Source organism: Lynx rufus, unplaced genomic scaffold (genome assembly GCF_022079265.1).
Source record: "Lynx rufus isolate CCGP_SWC_20201006 ecotype Redwood Valley unplaced genomic scaffold, mLynRuf1.p SCAF_15, whole genome shotgun sequence".
NCBI classification, from domain to species: Eukaryota; Metazoa; Chordata; class Mammalia; order Carnivora; family Felidae; genus Lynx; species Lynx rufus.
Window position 1 is genome coordinate 456,745 of NW_025814829.1, and position 21,764 is coordinate 478,508.

Here is a 21,764-nt window from a genome sequence, read left to right on the forward strand (position 1 = left end):
AAACAAAGATAACCATACCTAATAGGCTTTTCTCTCTGATCAATTAAGGTAGTGGTACTGGTACTGGGGGCGCCTGGGGGGCTCAGCTGGTTAAGCATCCAAATCTTTTGTTATTGAAAAAAATCGTTTTTATTTGAGAGAGAAAGAGAGCAGGGGAGAGGCAGAGACAGCAGGAGGGAGAGAATCCCAAGCAGGGTCCACACTGTCTGCACGGACCCCGATGTGGAGCTCGAACTCACGAACTGCAAGATCATGACCTGAGCCAAAACCAAGAGTAGGATGCTTAACCGACTGAGCCATCGGGTGCCCCTGGTTAAGCATCCAACTCTTGGTTTTGGCTCAGTCATGATCTCACAGTTTTTGAGATCGAGACCCAAGTTGGGCTCTGTGCTGACAGCATGGAGCCTACTTGGGATTCTCTCTCTCTCCTTCTCTCTCTGTCCCTCCCCTGCTTGTGCTTTCTGTCTCTCTCAAAAAATAAATAATCCAATAAACCTTTAAAAATGAAAATAAAATAATGGTACTTGGTGGCATTATAATCATAAAAAATAGAATTATTGGCCCCCAAATTGCATGGCAGTTATAATATCACCCCAGAATATGCTTACATCGATTGTTTTATCATCACCGTGAATTCACACAAATAATTACAGGGAACTGATGGACCACAATATGTGAAATGCAGAACTAGAGGGTTCATTGTTCATCCAGAACAGGGGTTTTGAAAACAAGGGAGCCATCAGTGCCTTGGGTAGAGAGTCATTGGCCAAATCATTTTAAAAAGTCAGGCATCTGGGACCCAGAGGTTAATAGATTTTAGTTAGAATCCATGATCTTAGAGATCCTTGATAGTAGACATCAGTGTTTCCAAATTATACCAATTATGTCATTTGTAAGAGAAAATACAAATGTGATGAAGACATGGCAATTGCAGAAAGGGTTCTGCTGAGAAATGTACTTTTCAGCCAAGGTAGCTAGTAACATTTGCACTTCACTTACGCCCTCTGTGATACGGATTCTAAAAAACTCAAGCAAGTTTGTTTTTTTTTTTTAATTGCTTACATCCAACTCTGTAATACAGTGAGTCATCACTGATAAATAACAAGACCGTGAACAAGAAAAGTATACCTTGATTTCTTTGTATAGAATTCACTTAGTTCTCCATTCCGGAGGGTGAAGGGAGATGTTGGAATGTCGATGCCTCTCCTTTAATAATAGCTAACATTTACTGAGCACGTGCCACGTTCAAGGCACTGTGCCTAACTCTTTATTAACTAGATCCTCAAAACAACTTTTATGAGATCGCTATTATTGTCATGCTCATTTTACAGATGAAGAGAATGCAGTAGAGAGAGGTAAAATAACCGAGCAGGGTCACATGGCCGGTAAGTAGCAAAGCCGGGGTTGGAACGTGGCAGGGTGACTGCACAGCCTTAACCACAGTGCTGTTTTGCCACTCCTCTTTGCATAAAGGTGTGCACAGGTTAGACCTGGAGACAGATCCTGGAGATGTTGAATTGGCAGCTACGACCAACCAGAGGCCATGGCAGCAGGTGCTTCTACACTGTTTATTTCTGTGCCTTTGCTTGCTGCAGACTAGGAGGAAGAATGAGAAGGGGAAGGGAGGCATTTGTCAACCTAGAAAGTGACTCTGGCAGCGTTCTCACTGACTACGTTGGAAAATGAAGCATTTTATGCTCACTAGGGGGTACCGATAAGTTTTGAACGAAGTCCTTTGGTCTAGATAACTTAAGGTCCATTGCAATCCAGAGATGAAGAATTTCATCAACATAAGGGCTCATCAGAATCTTACGATTATCTAGGTTTAGCCCCATTGATTATATTTCTCCTAACTTCTATTGACAGAAAGCTGTGAGGAAGTAAGTATTTTGAAGGATTAAATTCCAATCTGTATCTCCAAGTTACATTTATTTATTTATTTAGAATTTTTTTTTTTTTTAATGTTTATTGTTGAGCACAAGCGTGAGCGGTGGAGGAACAGAGAGAGAGAGGGAGATACAGAATCTGAAGCAGGCTCCAGGCTCCCAGCTGTCGGCACAGAGCCCAACACGGGGCTCGAACTCAAAAACGGCGAGATCACGACTTGAGCCAAAGTCAGCCGCTTGACCGACTGAGCCACCCAGGCGCCCCTCGAAGTTACATCTATATCCAAGAGTTGACACAATAGTTGCTTAGACTAATTCGCTAAATGGAACTCATACATAGGACCACAGAATCCTTTCTTTACAGGCTTAGTTTCAGAGCTGGAGGATATTTAAAGGATAAATCAATCCGTAAATCTGTAGGTATTACTAAAAGAAGAGTGGTGTGTCAGTCTTGGCATCCGTACATGCTGAACCCTGCTGGGCTGTGGAGAAAGGAGAAACTGACCTGAATAAGACAACACTACACAGCTGTTCATGGCTTTCTTCCACCTGTTAGCACTCGGTGTCCATTTCATGGGTGGAATCATGGCATGCAAGTGCATTAAATAATTTTTAAAAACAACTGCTGATTGCCAATGGTCAGTGGGGAAAGCAGCATTAGGAGCTGTCATTTTCCTACCAACTGTTGCTTTTATTAACAAGGACAAGAAACGTTGTGAATGAATACAATTCTTACACCACGCCGGAAAAAAGAGAAGCTGAGCCCCCTCCCCAAGGGTTTTATATCCTGTCATCAGACAACTAAAGAAAATAATTTCATATAAATGGCTGCATTAGTCAGTGTCATAATACAAAAAGTCCTCCGTTATCTAAAAGAGCAACTAGAAATATTTTCTCTTTGAAAATAGAGTAACCAAACTGCCCTACGATGCAGCAGTTGTACTACTAGATATTTACCCAAAGGATACAGAAATACTGATTTGAAGGGACAGTGCAACCCGATGTCTGTACCAGTACTATCAGCAATAGCCAAACTTTGTAAAGAGCCCAGGTGTCCATCAACTGATGAATGGATAGAGAAGATGTGGTATATACAGTGGAATATTACTCATCAACAAGAGTGAAATACCGCCAGTTGGAATGATGTGGATGGAGCTAGAGTGTATTATTGCTAAGCAAAATAAGTCCACCAGAGAAAGACAAATACCATATGATTTCACTCATATGTGGAATCTGGGACACAAAACAGATGAACATATTTGAAGGGGCAAAAAAAGAGACTCTTAATGATAGAGAACTAACTGAAGGTTGATGGAGGGAGGTGGAAGTGGGATGGGCTAAGTGGGTAATGGGTACTAAGGAAGACGCTTGTTGTGATGAGCACTGGGTGTTTTACTTAAGTGATGAATCACTAAATTGTACTCCAGAAACCAGTATTACACTAAATGTTAACTAACTAGAATTTAAATAAAAATTTGGAATAAGAAAAAAAGAGTAACCATTTGATAAACCATATATAGCACTGAGGATATTTTTCAATTAAAGAGAATTTCTATAGTAGCTCTCTTGTAATATGTTATAGCCAAACTTATGAAGAAAATCAAGATGTGGGAAAGCTGTGGTCATGTTTCAAGATTGGATTTTACTTTTCCGTGTGATCGCTCTATCTAAATTCCCATTAACTTGAATATAAATTTGCATGTGTAAAAATATATGTATATCCAAGTTATCTCTTAGGAGAGGTTTAATGTAGGTATAAATAGAAATTCTTCCTTTAACCACAAAAAGAAAAAATTAGTATTGAATTCTGCCTTTTCTCATCTCTTCATATCCAAAACTATCACCATGTACTATTAATTGTACTTCCTAAAACTCTATATTCTTCTCTCCAGCCCCATTGCCATCACTTTGAGGCATGCTTTGGATTCTATCAGCAGTCTCTATTCTCCTCTTCAGATCTACCTCGACCACTGAAGTCCTCCATCTGTGTGTGTATGTGTGTGTGTGTTTGTGTTTTCCCTGCCCTTCACTGGCTTTTTATTAAATCCAAGTTCCTTAATCATGGCAAACAGGGCCCTGCCTCTAGGAGCTGGTCCTTGCTTACCCTCCTGCCTCGTTTCCTGCCACTTTCCCTCCTACCTGAAGATCCAGCTTACCAGTAGTTCCCCAATACCCACCCCATACACACCACAATATGTATACACCTTTATCCCCATACACACATCGTTGAAAATAGAATTCCCTCTACCACACCTTTGTCACATTCCAAGACCTGAAATGATCGAAACACAGAAATTTCATCCCCTAATTGGGGCTGAACAAAGTTGACTTGGATACAAGTGAATGCTAGTTTGTTAGTCTGGTTATCTTACTGTGGTACATGTGTTCTTGGAGCTTTGAGGCACTCCCCAGGTCGTGCCTCAGAGCTAAGGAATTTCTTTCCAAACAGCCCCCTTCAGGAATTGCCTTGTCCTCAACTTTGGACAACTGTGAAGGGGCTTTCCCCTTCCTCATGGGGTCAGCTGAGGCTTAGAGATTTCATCAGCTTCTCCCTCTGCTGTAGCTCTTCCTTTCCAGGGGTCCTCTGGTTAAGAACAGCCCCTAATAAATTTCCTGGAAGCAATCTCTGTCCGCTTGCTGCGGAGACCAACCTGCAACATGTCTTGTTGATACTTTTTTGTTCTAGATCTTGTGAAGTCATGGTTTGCTAAAATCTTACTAATTCAAGGTTATTTCATCAGATGGGTATTGAGCACCTGCTCCACACCAGGCATTGTGCCACATGCAGCGGAGACAAATTAAGACTTGGCCTATGCCCTGAGGAAGTTTGCAGTTCAACTGAGGTGACAGTTACGTTCAGAACTTATAACATCTTTAGAATAATCCTTTTTTGATCTAAACTTTAATAATTTCAGTATAAAATCCAAGGTATGCACTATGGTGTTGCAAAGAACAAAAGGAAAGTATTTCAGGAAAGTGAAAGTAAAACAAGTCGAGCGATCGTGGATCTCCTTGAGCTCCTATGTATAAAGTACATCGACTCGTCTGCTTGGTCCTCACAGTGCTCAAGTTTACCGATGTTCTTTGGCACCGTCTTTCCTGCGCAGGCTTCTGGCCGAGAGGCCGGGGGTGGGGGTGGGGGTGGGGGACTGCTCCGGGAACTAGATCCGCAGCCCCCCCGACCCCCACTGCACACACACAGGTGTCAGGGCCGCCTGGCTGGGGCGCTGTCCGGAGGGCGCGGTCGGCACGTGGCTCCCTCCCCTCCCCACCCACCGCGGGCCTGGCTGCGCCGCCGGGAGTCCGGGACGTCACTTCCGGCGTGGCTGGGCATGGTCTGTTGGGAGTTGGCCGTGGCGGCGGCAGCCCAAGGCCGGCCGGCCGGCCGCGGGGGGAGCCCGGGTAGTGTCCGCCGCCCCAACGCTCGACGCCCCTGGACGTCATGGCTTCCCCGCTGAAGCTGGAGCAGGACGTGCGGGGGAAAGTGGATTCGTTTCGGGCCCGCATCGCGCAGGAGGCCGAGGATCTGGTGTCCACCTTCTTCCCTCAGAAGCTGTCGGAGCTGGATAGTCGGGTCCAGGAGCTGCGCCTGCAAGACCTGTCCAGAATCCGTTCGGTGCCGGCCCCGGAGCGCCCCGCCGCCCCCGACACCGCGGGGGACGCGCCCAACCGGGACCCGCCGCCTCCGCAGACCCAGCCCTCGGTCAAAGTGCCGGCACTGCCGGGCGGTGAGGGACAGCTGCTGCGGAGCAACCAGCATCTGGTGGAGCTGATCGAGCGGGTGAAACCCGAGATCGAGCTGCTGAGGGAGAAATGCAACACGGTGCGCATGTGGGTGCAGCTGCTCATCCCGAAGGTGGAGGACGGCAACAACTTCGGAGTGTCCGTCCAGGAGGACACCGTGGACCAGCTGTGGACCGTGGAGAGCACGGCAGCCTCCTATCTGCGCCGCTTCTCCACCTACTACAACACCAGGGCCAAGCTGGTGTCCAAGATCGTGAAGTACCCCCAGGTGGAAGATTATCGCCGCACGGTGGCCGAGGTGGACGAAAACGAGTACCTGAGCGTGCGCCAGATCCTGCTGCACGTGCGGAACCAGTACGCCACCCTGCATGATGTGATCCTCAAAAACATCGAGAAGATCAAGACCCCTCGGAGCACCAACACTGACAACCTCTACTGAGGACCTGCCCCCACCCCTCTTTCCTTCAGGAGGTGGCCGAGCTGTTCGGGCAGCCGAAGGGGGTTAGAATGACACTGTAGGTGATGGACCGACTGGAAACGTGCCCGACCGTTCAGTGACGGTTTCGTACAGCTTATCCTCCCACTGAATACTTCCGGTGTAGTTTTTTATTTGCTTTTTCTTTCGCTGAGAGGATGGGGACAAGCCATCTGGTAGAAGGTGGTAGGGTTGGCCAAGGAAAAGGACTGCCATTTTTAAAAACAGCCTTTAAAAGCAGCTTCGTAGACGAATATGGGCCAGGGTTTCTCTTTTATGGCATTGCTGACATTGAACGGTTTGAGGGGTTACTCCAGGAAAAACCTTAATGTTTAAAAGAAAGCTAAATGAAGCTTTTCCTGAGGTTCTGCTATGTGTTACTTTGTTCAAACCTCAGAAACTCTCCTTTCGTCACCATCGTCTGTTTTTTTTTTGCAAGGAAAGGAGTTTACAGAGATGTGTCGAGGTCACCGTATGTCTCCAGTTTGGCAGATTGAAATAAAACTTGGTTTTAACATTTTGCGATGGACTCAGCGTGCTTATCAGAATGTAGTCTTCAGTGGCATAGGGTTTCCCTCCTCCTCGGTTGGACCCCCCACGCTCGAGATTTTCCAGCTCTGACGTGTAAGAAAAATGAGCAGATAAAGAGTCTTAGATCTTTAGTGTTCTGAAGAAATGCACATCCACACCTCCCTTAGAGCGAAGAGGGATCTGTGCACACTGCTTCCTTGCACGACCTTCTACCGTCTCCACGTCTTCCAGTTTTCTTTCACACAGCTTAGGATTTCTTCTGTGTGTTCATTGCCTCAGAAGTTCCTGTTGGATCCTTTAAGCTTTTTTTTTTTTTTTCCCCCCTCCATTGAATTTCATCTCTGTTTCTCCTCTCACCTCTTGAGATATTTCTTAGGGCGTCTCATTCGAATTTCCATCTCAAAGGATGTGGATTGTTATTTAAATCCAAAGACTCTAAAAGGTAACTTTGGGTGTTTACCTCCTGCTTTTGGGGTCTAGTTGAGAGGAAACCCTTGTCTTTTTCCTGCGTGATCTATACTGTTGGTATTTTTCAAGCCCCGCATTTCCAGATTTCAGTTGCAGTACATTACACTTTTGAGTCACCTCATGCATTACAGAGAACTTCTTTCTTTTGATGTGAGGGATCCTCTCTCCCTAGTGGTTTTTGTTCCGAATTTCATGTTTTCTGATAGTAAAGGTACTTTAGTCAGCTTTTTAGTATTAATATTAATCTGAGGATCTTCATCTCTCAGAAATACCATTGGGAAAAAGCATGAGCAGAGTGCTTTTTGATGCCTTTTTATATACAGGAATGAGATCATCTCTGTGCCCGGTGGATAGCTTCCTCTCTTTTTCCCGTTCAGCTACTTGTACCCTGAATCCTCATAATGTTTTTGAAACTATATACATACGTAAGTTATGACCTTGGTATTTTAAAGTATTTTATAGTAGTACTTTCATGCGATAAATTATTTCTCAAATGAGCTTTTGGTGGGAAAATTATGAGGGATTAAACTTATTTTTTGTAAGAGGTGAAAATGTATTTCCCATTGAAATTTCTTTTCTACATAAGATCCTCTGAAACAAGGTGACCATATAAAAGAGTCTGGTGCCTATTTTGAAACATCTGTTAGGGGCGCCTGGGGTGGCTCAGTCAGTTAAGCGTCTGGCTTCGGCTCAGGTCATGATCTCACAGTTACAAGTTCGAGGCCCGGGTCAGGTTCTGTGCTGACAGCTCAGAGCCTGGAGACTGCTTTGGATTCTGTGTCTTCCTCTCTCTCTGCCCCTCCCCTGCTTGCTCGCTCTCTCTCTCTCTCTCTCTCTCTCTCAAAAAATAAAAAAAATTAAACTTATTTGTAATTCTGTCTTTTCCCCTTTTTTAGTAATATCTTTGTGAGGATATAGTTCTTGCCACAAATGCAATTACCTTCTGAACTTGTTTATGGATAAGGGTGAAAACATGAATAATTTCATGTCTTCTTTTGATTGATCCTAATGTTCCCTCTCCCCCTTTCCCTGTTTAATGAACGAAATCACTTTTGAATGAGGCTTTTTCTTCAGGAGTTTCTCTTCAATGTGTTTTCGTTGCCAGGAGTGAAAACCAGCATGAACCTTTACGGACAGACTTGACTCTACAGGCTGTTAGGAAAACATTTCCTCTTTATCAAGAAGAATTATTTAAGATGTAAAGCAGAGATGTTTTCTTTTGCATATTTTTAAAAATAGAAACGTTTCCGAGTTTGAACTATACCACATTATGGTGGGCAGATTTTTTGTTTTTTCTAACATGGTAGGGATATGCATTATGTTTTCCTGAGGTTGGTGTCAGTGTCTCTCTAGGAAGTGCCAAATGATTCTTGGCATTTCTTTTGCTTTTTCATTTTCCTTCTCTGTTTCACCTGAGTGAGTAAAGAGATGATATTCCTCCGTGAGGAAAGTGAGTTAGTGACGTAGAATTCTGTTGCAATCACCTTTGGTTTTTAAAATTTTATTTATAGGGGTGCCTGGGTGGCTCAGTCTGTTAAGTGTCCAACTTCAGCTCAGGTCGTGATCTCATGGCTCATGATTGTGAGCCCTGCATCGGGCTCTGTGCTGACAGCTCGGAGCCTGGAGCCTGCTTTGGATTCTGTGTCTCCCTCTCTCTCTGCCCCTCTCCCACCTGCGTGCATGCGTGCGCGCACGTTTGTTCTCTCTCAAAAATAAATAAACATTAAAAAATTTTATTAAAAAAATTTTTATTTATAGTGGGGCGCCTGGGTGGCTCAGTGGGTTAAATGTCCGACTCTTGATTGGCGCTCAGGACATGATCTCACGGTTCATGGGTTTGAGCCCCTTGTCAGGCTCTGTGCTGACAGCTCCGAACCTGCTTGGAGCCTCTCCCTCTCTGTGTGCTCCTCCCCCTGTTGCTCTCTTGCTCCTGTTCCCTCCCTCCCTCCCTCCCTCTCTCTGTCTCTCTCTATCTCTCTCTGTCTCTCTCTCTCTCTCAAAATAAATAAACTTTAAAGAAAAATAAAATTGTATTTGTTTTTTTTTTTTTTCAACGTTTATTTTATTTTTGGGACAGAGAGAGACAGAGCATGAACGGGAGAGGGGCAGAGAGAGAGGGAGACACAGAATCGGAAACAGGCTCCAGGCTCTGAGCCATCAGCCCAGAGCCCGACGCGGGGCTCGAACTCACGGACCGCGAGATCGTGACCTGGCTGAAGTCGGACGCCTAACCGACTGCGCCACCCAGGCGCCCCAATAAAATTGTATTTGTAGTTACATCTAGAAAATGTACCTCGTACTTGGGCCTACTCTTATTAAGATGGATATGAATATTTTTCTATTCTATATAAATCAGAAAGATTTGTAAACTGACTTAGTAGAAACTCTATTTTCAAAATAAACTAAAAAAAATGATACTGGGGTAAAATAAATTCATTGTTTTGTGGAACTTCTGAAAAGACCGAGTCTTTCAAATCTGACTTGAAACAGCAACAACAACAAAAGATCTGGCCTAATAGAAAAACCTCTGTCTGCATTTGACATTCCCCCTTGTGAGTTCTTTATTTCCCTTGTAAGGTATTCTATCTGAATCACAAAAGTGCCAGGAACAGTTTGGCAGGCATTTAATTGCACACAGGCATGTAATGGACAATGTAAGAGACATCCAAACTTAGTTTTCAAGCATGGTTCATCTTCTCAGGTTTAAATTACCTGTTCCAGAGGCACTTGGGTGGCTCAGTCGGTTGAGCATCCAACTTCGGCTCAGGTCATAATCTCCTGGTTCGTGAGCTGGAGCCCCACGTCTGGCTCTGTGCTGACAGCTCGGAGCCTGGAGCCTGCTTCAAATTCTGTGTCTCCCTCTCTCTCTGCCCCTCCCCTGCTTGTACTCTCACTCCCTCTCTCTCAAAAATAAATAAACGTTAAAAGTTTTAAAAGTATGTGTTCCGTGCACAACATAGCCGTCATATTTTGCTTGTTCCTTTTACTCCTAACCTTTGCCAAACCCTGTGCCAGATTGAAACAAATTGTCTCTCATACCCAGGCATGCCTTTTACTAAGAAAAGACGCATGTCCTCCATAGTTAAGGATTTTTGGTATTTGCATTATTTCCCTGTTCTAACACTATACCCAACCAAACTGGAGCTGGAACGCTTTTATAAAGTGCCTTCTGCAAAAATCAAGCCTTTTGTGATTTTCCCCTTTCTTGCAAATGGTTGCAAAAGCTCTTACAAGAATAGACCTATTTTAGGAACTGGTGTGAATACAACTGGTGGTTTCTGATACATGTTATTTGCCCATTATTGGCACTTACAGCCCCAGTTTTGTTCCTTTTAAAAGACTGCTGAATTGAAATAGCATGTTTTGATGTTTTATTCTTTTTTTTTTTTAATTTTTTTAACATTTATTTTATTTTTGAGACAGAGAGAGACAGAGCATGAACGGGGGAGGGTCAGAGAGAGGGAGACACAGAATCGGAAACAGGCTCCAGGCTCCGAGCTGTCAGCACAGAGCCTGATGCGGGACTTGAACTCATGGAGTGTGAGATCATGACCTGAGCCGAAGTCGGACGCTCAACCGACTGAGCCACCCAGGCGCCCCTTGATGTTTTATTCTTAAAAAATGGTTTTAAAAACTTATTTTGGGATTAAATAAGTGTAGTTTTAAGTTCTTTTTATAATTGGTGACAGCTGCTGACTCAGATTTGATTTGAAACTCGGGTATTGGTAGATCTGGGTTTTAGAACGGAGGGAAGATTCTTAAATGATGTAGAAGAGGCTTAATTTTTAAGGTCTGAAACTTTGGAGCTTAGAGGGTTTTTTTAAATTACTGAATTGTTTATAAATTCCTTGGTTGTTAGAGGCAACAGTTTTTATAGTCTTTATGAGGTTTTCATGTTTCTACAGAATTCTTACCAAGTGGTCTTAACCATTAATAGATAACTATGTGATCAGTTTTAAAGCTCAAAAGAACGATCTCAGTGCTCAGAAATTTGGAAAAATAAACAGGGAGGAATTACTCATAACCCTATAGTTCAAAGTTATTGAAATGTACTTGTGGGTTTCATTTATTTTAAAGAATACATACACGTTTTTAAATCACTGCAAATCATTATGCGTATTTCTGTAGAGGATAGGCGTTTCTGTTTAGATTCAATCTAGCCAAAATCAGTTTCATTTGACTGATACCCCAGGTTCAGAAATAGCAGTAGATAAATCCCCTTTCATTTGCTTTCCCAAGGATTCTTGTGGCTCTGTCACCTAATGGTGAGAGTATTTGTCTGAGGCACAGATTTTGACCAGAGTGGAAAATCGAGATCAGGTAGCCAGGAGGACACGTGCCTAGAATGTTTCAACATGTAGATGAAGAGGTTACGCTGCTTTTGGGTTGGAGCTCCATATGGCATTAGCAATATAGCTGTAATAATTTCACTCTTTAGTGCTTATCTCCTCCCAAGAAATGCATATTAATTACCTTTATGAAATGTGTACAAGAGAGCAGTGGCATTATTTTATACTGACTAGAGGAGTCATTCCTATGTGCATGATTTGTTATGAGTGGGAGGGAATCCTACTTCCTCTGTCAACATGTAAACATTTCTTTTTTTTTTTTTTTTTTTTTTTTTTTTTTTTTAAAGTTTTTTTCAACGTTTATTTATTTTTGGGACAGAGAGAGACAGAGCATGAATGGGGGAGGGGGCAGAGAGAGAGGGAGACACAGAATCGGAAACAGGCTCCAGGCTCTGAGCCATCAGCCCAGAGCCTGACGCGGGGCTCGAACTCCCGGACCGCGAGATCGTGACCTGGCTGAAGTCGGACGCTTAACCGGCTGCGCCACCCAGGCGCCCCAACATGTAAACATTTCTGAAAGATCCTATTGTGCACTGACATCAAGGCATTTTTTAGAAATTACTGATCCTTTAAAAAAAAAAAAAAAAAAAAAAACAAAACAAAGGACTCAGTCAGTTAGGGAACAGGTGCTGGACCACCCTTGTTCTTGGCATTGGAACACTATTCTGCTAACTCATTAGTATCTGCCCACCTTCAACTGAAATTACTCCTGGGAAGCAGAATATATGTTTAAAAGTTTCAGATTTATCTTTTCATCAACAATACTAGGTGCTTTCTGTTCGATGACCATACATTTGTGTATGGTTTTCTTTATTGCGCTAGGTCTTTGAGTTCCTAAAGGCAGAATTTTAGCAGTGAAACTTAGTGACCCCAGTCACTCAAATTTAAAATGTCTCACCAGTAAACTGATTTTAATGAATTCTCTCACACAGAGAACGTCAAGTGTTATTTTTACTTATTTGTGGAAAGCTAGCAGGAGCTGATGAACAGGAAATGAGCCTATAATCAGAATTAGATTCCTTTCACAATTTGGCCATTTGTTTTGGCTTTGTTATTTAAGCTCACTTTTACAGTTTTCCGGCATCATGTTGGAAGTCACATCTGCTTCAAATACTATTGCTTTCAAAGTGTAAAGCATTTTGAAGTTGTCAGATAAAGTTTTTAATGTAAATTCTGGAGACTGAGAGATGTACTTTTGCCCCCGTTAATTTTACAGATGGAGAAATTTAGGCCCAGCGAGCTCTATAGCATCACGACCCATGTGTGACAAAGCAAAGTCTAGAAGGCAAATCATCTTCCGTCTCAGGCTAGTGCTTTTTTTCACCGAGCTACACTGTCTCCCTATTATCAATAATGAGATTTTGTTCAAAGAGAGTCCTTCTAGGGGCGCCTGGGTGGCTCAGTCGGTTGAGCGTCCGACTTCGGCTCAGGTCATGATCTCATGGTTCATGAGTACAAGCCCTGCATCGGGCTCTGTGCTGTCGGCTCAGAGGCAGAGTCTGCTTTGGATTCTGTGTCTCCCTCTCACGCTGTCCCCCTCCCCTGCTGTCTCTTTCAAAAATAAATATTAAAAAAATGTAAAAAAAAGTTATTGTGCAAAACTTAAGAGATGTTGAACTGTTTCTAAGCCCATAATATTTTTACTTAAAGATGATGTAAAGACATTTTTAAGAAATCTCTCAATTTATGTTAAACGTAACTTTGCGTGGGTCATAAAAATGACCTTCGCTAAACGAAACCCGGGAACGTCAGCACCTCCAGTTCCGTATCCTCCTGACGAGGAGTTGTTCTGTACCATCAGCGATGCCATTTTGTTGGAGGATGGGGCTGTGAGAGCATTTGGAGATAGACCAGAAGACGTCTAGTATAAGAGTTTGGTTTTTTACTTTCGTGATATATGGGTTTAAAATTTCCTGCTGACCAATTCCCCCACCCCGACTCTTCACCGCCGAAGAATTGCTAAGTGGAATTGTTACAACCGCTGTTCATACAGAATGAAGCAGGGTGAGGAGAAGACCTGTAGTGTTTTGTTAGGGAGGAAGCCCGAAAGGGCCGTTTCCCAAAAGAAGTTTGCCCTCTAGCGAGTTCCGTACAGTAGACACGAGTCTTCAGATAGAACTGGTCATTGAGATGTGCTAGCAGCGTGAAAGGCGCACCAGAGTTTGAAGGCTTGGTACGCAGAAAAATAGTAAAATATCTCAGTAACTTTTATGTTGATTGCATGTTAAATGATAATATCCTGGCTACACTGGGTTAAATAAGTAGATTATTAACGATTTCACCAGTTTCTTTTTTCCTTTTTTATTGTGTACTAGAAAGTCTGAAGTTGCCTCTGCGTATAAAGTCAGCACTGTGTGGGAGCTAAGATTTCTAAGGTGATTGAGATGCACCTTGAAGCTGAAACAGAACTTTCTCCAGTGGTGTATTATGGGGACGTGGCATTTCATTAAGTGTGGACCTTTTGATTTTCAGTAAAATTTATTTAAACATTTTTTAATGTTTATTTTTGACAGAGAGAGACAGAGAGAGAGAGAGAGAGAGAGAGAGAGAGAGAGAACGAGCGGGGGAGGGGCAGAGAGAGAGGGAGACACAGAATTGGAAGCAGGCTCCAGGCTCTGAGCTGTCAGCACAGAACCCAGTGTGGGGCTCCAACTCACGAACTGTGAGCTCACGACCTGAGCCGAAGTTGGGATGCTTAACTGAGCCACCCAGGCGCCCCTTCAGTGAAATTTTTATTGGTTTTCCATCCGGTTCATAATGTGCAATTCAGTAAAAGCCATTCAGAGAGAGGCTAAACTTTGCTTGATCTTGGAACTTAGAATTCCTACAGGAGAGGATGGCTAGAATGCCCTGTAAGCATCCTTTTCTAAATACGGTGTCTCTTACCCAGACTTTCGGGGAGTAATATGAATGGTTAATTCAGGGCAGCTAAATTAGAAACCAGAAAGATCCTAAGTTTGGCATCTTACAAAAATTTAGACACCTGTTTTTGTGTGGATGAAAGAATAGCAGACCTTTGGTGCCCACAGGTACCTATAGGCAAAGTCAGGCTCTACCACAAGGAACAGCGTTTGAAGACCCAAATCCCCATAATTCTGCAGCGTTCCCATAATATTGTTTCCTTGTATTATTTTTATGTACATACATAGCCTCTCCGCATAAGTCCCTTGAGAATAGTGAGGCGTTATTTTATTCACTCTATTATCCCTTACGGGGTTTTGCCTATAGTAAGTTTATGAAGTATTTTGAATTAAGTTGAACCCAGCCAAAGCGAGATCAAACGACAAAAAATTGTTTCTCCCCTTTCTCCTAAGACTTCTAGTAAATAAGTGAAAAACTTTGCTACAGCCGAACACGTATGTGGATGTGTACCCAGACACGTGTGACAATGGTGTGGGACCCCGAGGGATCTGATTCAGAATTAAACAAAGGCCAGTTTTTGGCTTCTAATTAAGCCTTTTTCATGTCACAATAATATAAATTCTTTAAAGTAGTCCTGGCAGCGCTCTTTCTCTCTTCCCGGTTATGTCATTAAGCCTGTTCACTGTGCGACAGCTGCGAGTTGTTAAACATCTGCCCCGAGCCCCCCCCCCCCAACACGACTCTCTCACCCCATTAGCAACACCAGTAATTCTCTTATTAGTTTTCTAGCCACGAGTTACGGAGAAATAAGTCTAGTATATCAAAGAGTAAAGAATCCTGAAAATTGTTTTCCAGAACTGATTCTCTCTGGTCATGGCCAAAATGCTTTATTTATCCTTCCAGGTTTCGGTACTCAAAAAGTTAAACAGTTTCGTTAATGCTTGAGTGTTAGCATAGTTTGTTAAATAGTTAAGAAGGAATTCTTTCAGGTTTTAAGTTTTATTTGCTAATAAATATAAAGACTTAAAATACTTGGCGGAAAAATTGTCATGAATTTCACACAGTGTAGAAGCGTAGTGAAGTCTGCACAGCACAGCCTTCTGCTGCTTCTTTAATTTTGGCAAATACGTTTTTCTGCTTTTCCCTCCTACATTTTTGCTATGGGACCAGCACAAAATTGCTGACAACACGACCTGTGTATTTCACAGCTTGTTCCATTGCTTCTGTTAGACACCATCCAGAACTGAAGAAATTTGACTCTATGGTTGCTGTTATTGGAGGAGTAAGATTCCGCTCTCCTTGTAATTAACAGATGGCATGAAAAAAGACCTCTTAGGAAGCCATTTTTATGAACCTCCTGAGCCAAGGGTTAATATTTTCAATAAGAAGCCAGTAAGTCGAATAGAATTCTTCTGCATTTAAACTCCACATGATTGCATTTTATTATAAGAAGTCTAAAGATAAAACAATTTAGTATCATAGGAAGAACAAAAGAATTCTGATGAATGTAATTTCCGTGTAAACTTTTAGAAGGAAGATGAAGAGTACTGGCAACAGATCAACTCAGAATAGCTTCATTAAAGCAAGCAAATAATTGTAGCTTATTAAAAGAATATCTCCTTAATTCTATAGCGTGCGCTAATTTTTTGCTTTGCAGTACTTACACTGAGACAGAAACCTATGCGTTACCCGAGACATACTCATTCTATAAAAATGTTGTGCAAAACGCTCTAGAGCTCCCTAAGAAAATTTGAAAATTTGAGAATTGAAAATTAAAAAACGAAACCTTTGCTAAAAGCACAGGACATGGGAGTTGTCCTCGTCAGAAAGAAATATTACTCATTCATTTTTGCCCTTCTGTTCCTTCCTCAGAAATCATTTGAACTTACTCAAAAAGATTTAATTTAAAAGTTGTGCCTAGAAAACAAATTTGAGATTTTTAATATTATTCACAGTAGTGCTGTGTTGATCTCTTAAGTGAAACATGTTTATATGAGAGATTGATGATCCTTTTAATGATTTAATGCCAGAATATAGTTATTCTTTTAATTATTCTCTTCGAAACTTCACTAATTTCTAAACTAACTAAATTTACTCTGAAGTCAATTCTGAAATTTTTAGCTACACTGTGAGATTAATGGCTGGTTTCTTTTCTTAGGTACGATCTTGATCTCTTCTCAGTAATTTCAAGAGGCGGTATTATTTTAACAAAGTTGTACTGACCCCGTGATGAACATGGCCTGAGGATTTATTGATCTCAGGATTGATTTCAAGTGTATATGAAACTATTTCTGTACGCGTTCTTGGGATCACAAGTAGTATTAATGTATTTACTAACTTATGTTTATCAATACTTTTGCTGGGCAATCTTAGTAACACTGGAATGATGTTGAGTATGAAATTACAGTAAACCACTATGTCGGCTACTCATACATTATTCTGACCTATTTATATATATTTTTTATTATTTTTTTTAACATTTATTTATTTATTTTTGAGAGAGAGAGAGAGAGAGAGAGAGAGACAGAGCACGTGTAGGGGACAGGTAGAGAGAGAGGGAGACCCAGAATCCGAAGCAGGCTCTAGGCTCTGAGGGGTCAGCACAGAGCCCGACACGGGGCTCGAACTCACGAACCGCCAGATCATGACCTGAGCCGAAGTCGGACATTTAACCGACTGAGCCACTCAGGCACCCCTATGTTATTTAAATTAAGTAAACTCTGTGCCCGGTGTGGGGCTGGAACTCACAACCCCAAGATCAAGAGTCACATGCTCCACTAACTGAGCCAGCCAGGCGCCCCTATTCTGTCCTGTATTAATTAAACAAACATTACCCTTAACTATTATAAAACAGGTGTTCCTGCTTATCATGTATATGAATTACGTGTATGTACTTGTGTAATTTTTAAAGCCAGTTAGTCTTGAAGGACTAACACATATTCCTCAGCCTGAGCCTTTCCCTTCCAGTATATTTAAGTATGTTTTAGGTGAGCCATAAATTGGGCTTATATTCATAGTTCTGGGTAGCAGACAACAGCTCTTTTTTGTTTCTGTATTTGAACTTGCTTTCGGATCATTTTAAACAGCTAAGTTATATACTCACCTGAAGTTAGGTTTTAACCTACTATTTTATATTGGTGAGATTATTATTTTCTGTAAAAGTTTTATTTTCTGAGAGTTGTCAGATCATACTTCGACCGTTCTTTGATTTTTTTTGCCTGTAGTAGAGTCATACATTTATTTCCTCTCTGTGAACAAAGAAAGCCATTTAACGATTCTCAATTCTCTTTAGGAAAAGATGTATCCTGGGAGCTGCGGAAATAATAGATTCAGAGATGTATAGGACAGTTTCCATGATTCATGACTTAAAACGTATAAGAATAATTACTAATATGTAAGGCTACCTGTATCTGTTTGACTTTAACATTTCAGTATGTGATTCTGTTAGAATTGCAAATGCATTTGAGGGTTCCATCCATAATTCTCTATATTTTATGTGAAATTACTTCAACTTCATGTACAGTCATCCCTAGTGCTTACTTTCGCATAATTACCTGTTATTCATGTAACTTAGAGGCTAAAAAGATTAACTGTGATGACCATCTTTTTCCTCCTTTTTCTTAGCATCCTGATCTTCCGTGATGCAGAGTGATGTTAAAGGGGGCATTTCATTCCTGGTCACACCCCAAAGCCCAGGCACACACAGGGAGAGAGCAGAAATTCTGTATTCTAGACAGATATGACCTGAGAGATAAGTATGTTTGTGAAGTCATTCATGGATATTGATTTTCTTTTATTTAGGGACATCCCAGAAACCCCCGCAGCTTGTGGGGGTTGCTACTCTTGGCAATGTGATAAACCGCCTTTCGTGAGTGAATTGTATTTTCCACTTTGAAGGTCTCAAGGTCTTTTTTTCTTGGTGATTTTGGAAACACTTACTTTGATTTGGTGATCGCTGGGATGTTGGAATAAAATTGTTGTTGACGGAGCCGGGTCTAGATCCCAGTTGGGCCTTAATTCTTTTCAAATGAGGGCATAGACTCCCCAGTCCGTAGGGGCTGTTCTTGCCCCATGACTCTGTGCTTTTGCTTAATATAATCTGTCATATTTTGGTTGACTTTTTGAAGGTAACGGCAGACCTTCAGGAAAATCCCCTATGTAAGACTTGGCCAAACCGGAGATTTTAGGGTTGGGATGGAGATGATCATAAAGCCTTCAAAGATGAAATTGTACGCTGAGTTCTATCAGGTGAATAGGTATTCTCGGCACAGAATAATAAAGACCCAGGGCATTCCAGACGCAGGGAACTGCACTGTAAAGTTAAGGATCCCTGAAAGAGTGTGGTGGGAAAGAAAGGGAGTAATCTGAGTTTATTAGAATTCAGGGAGTATTGTACAGGATAAGGTTGGAGAAAGGAAGTTGGGCCCAAATTTTCAGCTTATGGGCCATCGCCTCCTAGTTATATACATATTCTGTATTTGTATGCTTTTTGAGTATCACAGACACAGCAAGAGTTGGGAAATAGAAAGACTTCAGGGAAATTTTTCTAACCTTGTAGAAAGCTGCGGTTTGCTATCTTAATCATTCTAAGAATGTGGAAGCAAAGAAAGGGTTGAGGTTAGTTAGTTGGCTAGCCTCACCTCCTTTCGTTATCCGGTCCAGCATTCACTTCCTAGACACTTTCCTTGATGGGGTTGTTGTTTTTTTTTTTTTTAACAGTAACCTATTTGTTTTCCTAATTAGTAGGCATTTATTTCCTTTTTAGTTTATCACTCCTCTTCATGAATTAGCCTAATACTCCAGTCCGCCGTTTTATTTAGGCTGTCATCCTACGTGTCTTTTGAGCTCCGTGTTGGTAGGCGGATTTTCCATGATCTTCTGTGGAGTCCGAGGGCACAGTGTTTTGCTAGGTGTAAAGACGATAGCCGTGGCCACATTTCCTAATAAAAGGAAATCCTTGTAAGAGTGAAGATCTAAAACTGAGGGGAAAAAAAAAATCCCCCTCCCCCAAAATCCCCCCTCTAGAATAAGGGCTGTTACCTTACTCTTGCCTCAGGCCGCCCATCTTTTCAGAGCCTTTGTTTATGGGAGCACTTTTGTGTGCCCTGCATTCCAGGGCAGGGCTGACCACCTCTTATTCCCTCCAGTTTCACCATTAATTACTAATGCCAGTGCTGTGTAGGTCTCACACTGGAGAGTAATCTCCAGCTTAGATTCTTTCTCTTTTTTTTAAGTTTTTATTTTAATTCCGGTACAGAATAATGAATTAACATCTATGTTAGAATAGTTTCAGGCGTACAGCAGAGTAATTCAGCACCTCTATACAGCGCCCAGCGCTCCTCTCAAGTGCACTCCTTAATCCCCATCACCTATTAATCCCCCCACCCACCTCTCCTCTGGTAACCGTCAGTGTGTTCTCTATCAGAGTCGGTTTCTTGATTTCTCCCTCTTAAAGATTTTTTCCCCTTTGTTTATTTGTTTTGTTGCTTAAATTCCACATATGAAGTGAAATCATACAGCATTTGTCTTTCTCTGATTTTGCTTAGCATTGTACTTTCCAGCCCCATCCGTGTTGTTGCAAATTGCAAGATTTCATTCCTTTTTATGGCTGAATAATGTTCTCATACACACACACACACACACACACACACACACACACACACCCCAATCTTTTTCCATTCATTAGTCGATGGACACTTGGGCTGCTGCCATAGTTTGGCCATTGTAGATAATGCTGCTATAAACGTAAGGGTGTGTGTATCCCTTTGAATTAGTGTTCTTGTATTCTTTGGGTAAATAAATACCCAGTAATGCAATTGCTGGATAATAGGGTGGTTCTATTTTTAAGTTTTTAAGGAACCTCCATACTGTTTTCCAGAGTGACTGCACCAGTTTGCATTCCCACCAACAGTGCACCAGCGTTGGCCACATCCACACCGACACCTGTTGTTTCCTGTGTTGTTGATTTTAGCCACTCTGACAGGTGTGAGGTGATACCTCAGTGTAGTTTTGATTTGCATTTCCCTGACGATGAGTGATGTTGAACATCTTTTCGTGTGTCTGTCGGCCATCTGGATGTCTTCTCTGGAAAACTCTCTGTTCACGTCTTCTGCTTATTTTTTAATTGGATTATTAACATTTTTGGGGTGTTGAGTTTTAGAAGTTCTTTATATATTTTGGACACTAACCCTTTATAGGACATGTCATTTTCAGATGTCTTCTCCCAGTCTGTACGTTGCCTTTTAGTTTTGTTGATTGTCCCTCTGCTGGGGACAGAAGCATTTTATTTTGATATAGTCGCAATGGTTTATTTTTGCTCCCTTGACTCAGGAGACATATCTAGAAAGAAGTTGCTTCAGCTGATGTTAAAGAAGTTACCGCCTGTGTTCTGTTCTAGGATTTTTATGGTTTCAGTTCTCACAGTTAGATCTTTAATCCATTCTGAATTGGTTTTTGTGTACGGTATACGGCAGTGGCCCAGTTTCATTCTCGCACGTTGCTGTCCTATTCTTCCAACACTGTTTGTTGACAAGACTCTTTCCCATTGGATATTCTTTCCTGCTTTGTCGAAGATTAATTGGCCGTATAATTGTGGGTTCATTTCTGGGCTTTCTTTTCTGTTCATTGATCTTTGTGTCTATTTTTGTGCCAGTGCCATACTGTTCTGAAAACTACAGCTTTGAAATATAACTTGAAGTCTGAAGTTGTGATGCCTCCAGCTTTGCTTTTCTTTTTCAAGATTGTTTTGGCTACTCAGGGTCTTTTGTGGTTCCATACAAACTTTAGAATTGTTTGTTCTCTGGGCACCTGGGTGGCTCAGTCGGTTGAGCATCCGACTTTGGCTCAGGTCATGATCTCACGGTTCATGGGTTCGAGCCATGTGTCGGGCTCTGTGCTGACAGCTCAGAGCCTGGAGCCTGCTCCAGATTCTGTCTGTCTGTCTGTCTGTCTCTCTTTCTTTCTGCCCCTCTCCTGCTCGTGCTCTCTCTTTATCTCTCAAAAATAAATAAATGTAAAAAAAAAAAAAAAGAATTGTTTGTTCTCTGTGAAGAATGCTGGTGGTGTTTTGGCAGGGATTGCATTGAATATGTAGATTGCTCTGGGTAGTATAGACCTTTTAACAATATTCGTGTTTCCAAACCATGAGCATGGAATGTCTTTCCATTTGTTTGTGTCTTCTTCAGTTTCTTCCATCAGTGTTTTGTAGTTTGCAGAGTACAGGTCTTTCAGCACTCTGGTTAGGTTTATTCCTAGGGATCTTATTATTTTTGGTGTAATTGTAAATAGGACTGTTTTCTTAATTTCTCTTTCTGCCGCTTCATTATTAACGTGTAGAAATGCAACAGATTTCTGCACACTGATTTTGTATTCTGCGACTTTCCTGAATTCGTTGATCAGTTCTAGCAGCTTTTTGAAAGGGCAGCTTAGATTCTTGTCACATTATTCTGA

At 41.8% G+C, this 21,764-nt stretch overlaps 2 protein-coding genes across 3 annotated transcripts in view; both read left to right on the forward strand.

The window, feature by feature from the left end:
• Positions 1-21,764, forward strand: part of ATF6 (activating transcription factor 6) — a 203,248-nt gene that overhangs the window by 110,938 nt on the left and 70,546 nt on the right. The gene's annotated exons all lie outside the window — the stretch shown is intronic.
• LOC124509908 (proteasome activator complex subunit 3-like) lies at positions 5,042-7,757 on the forward strand. The gene has a single exon (XM_047076499.1). It carries the CDS (start codon positions 5,329-5,331, stop codon positions 6,067-6,069), a length of 741 nt encoding a protein of 246 aa, XP_046932455.1. The 5' UTR covers positions 5,042-5,328; the 3' UTR covers positions 6,070-7,757.

Excerpts from the sequence above, each read along its gene's own strand:
- LOC124509908 (XM_047076499.1), top strand. The coding sequence starts at position 5,329 with ATGGCTTCCCCGCTGAAGCTGGAGCAGGACGTGCGGGGGAAAGTGGAT.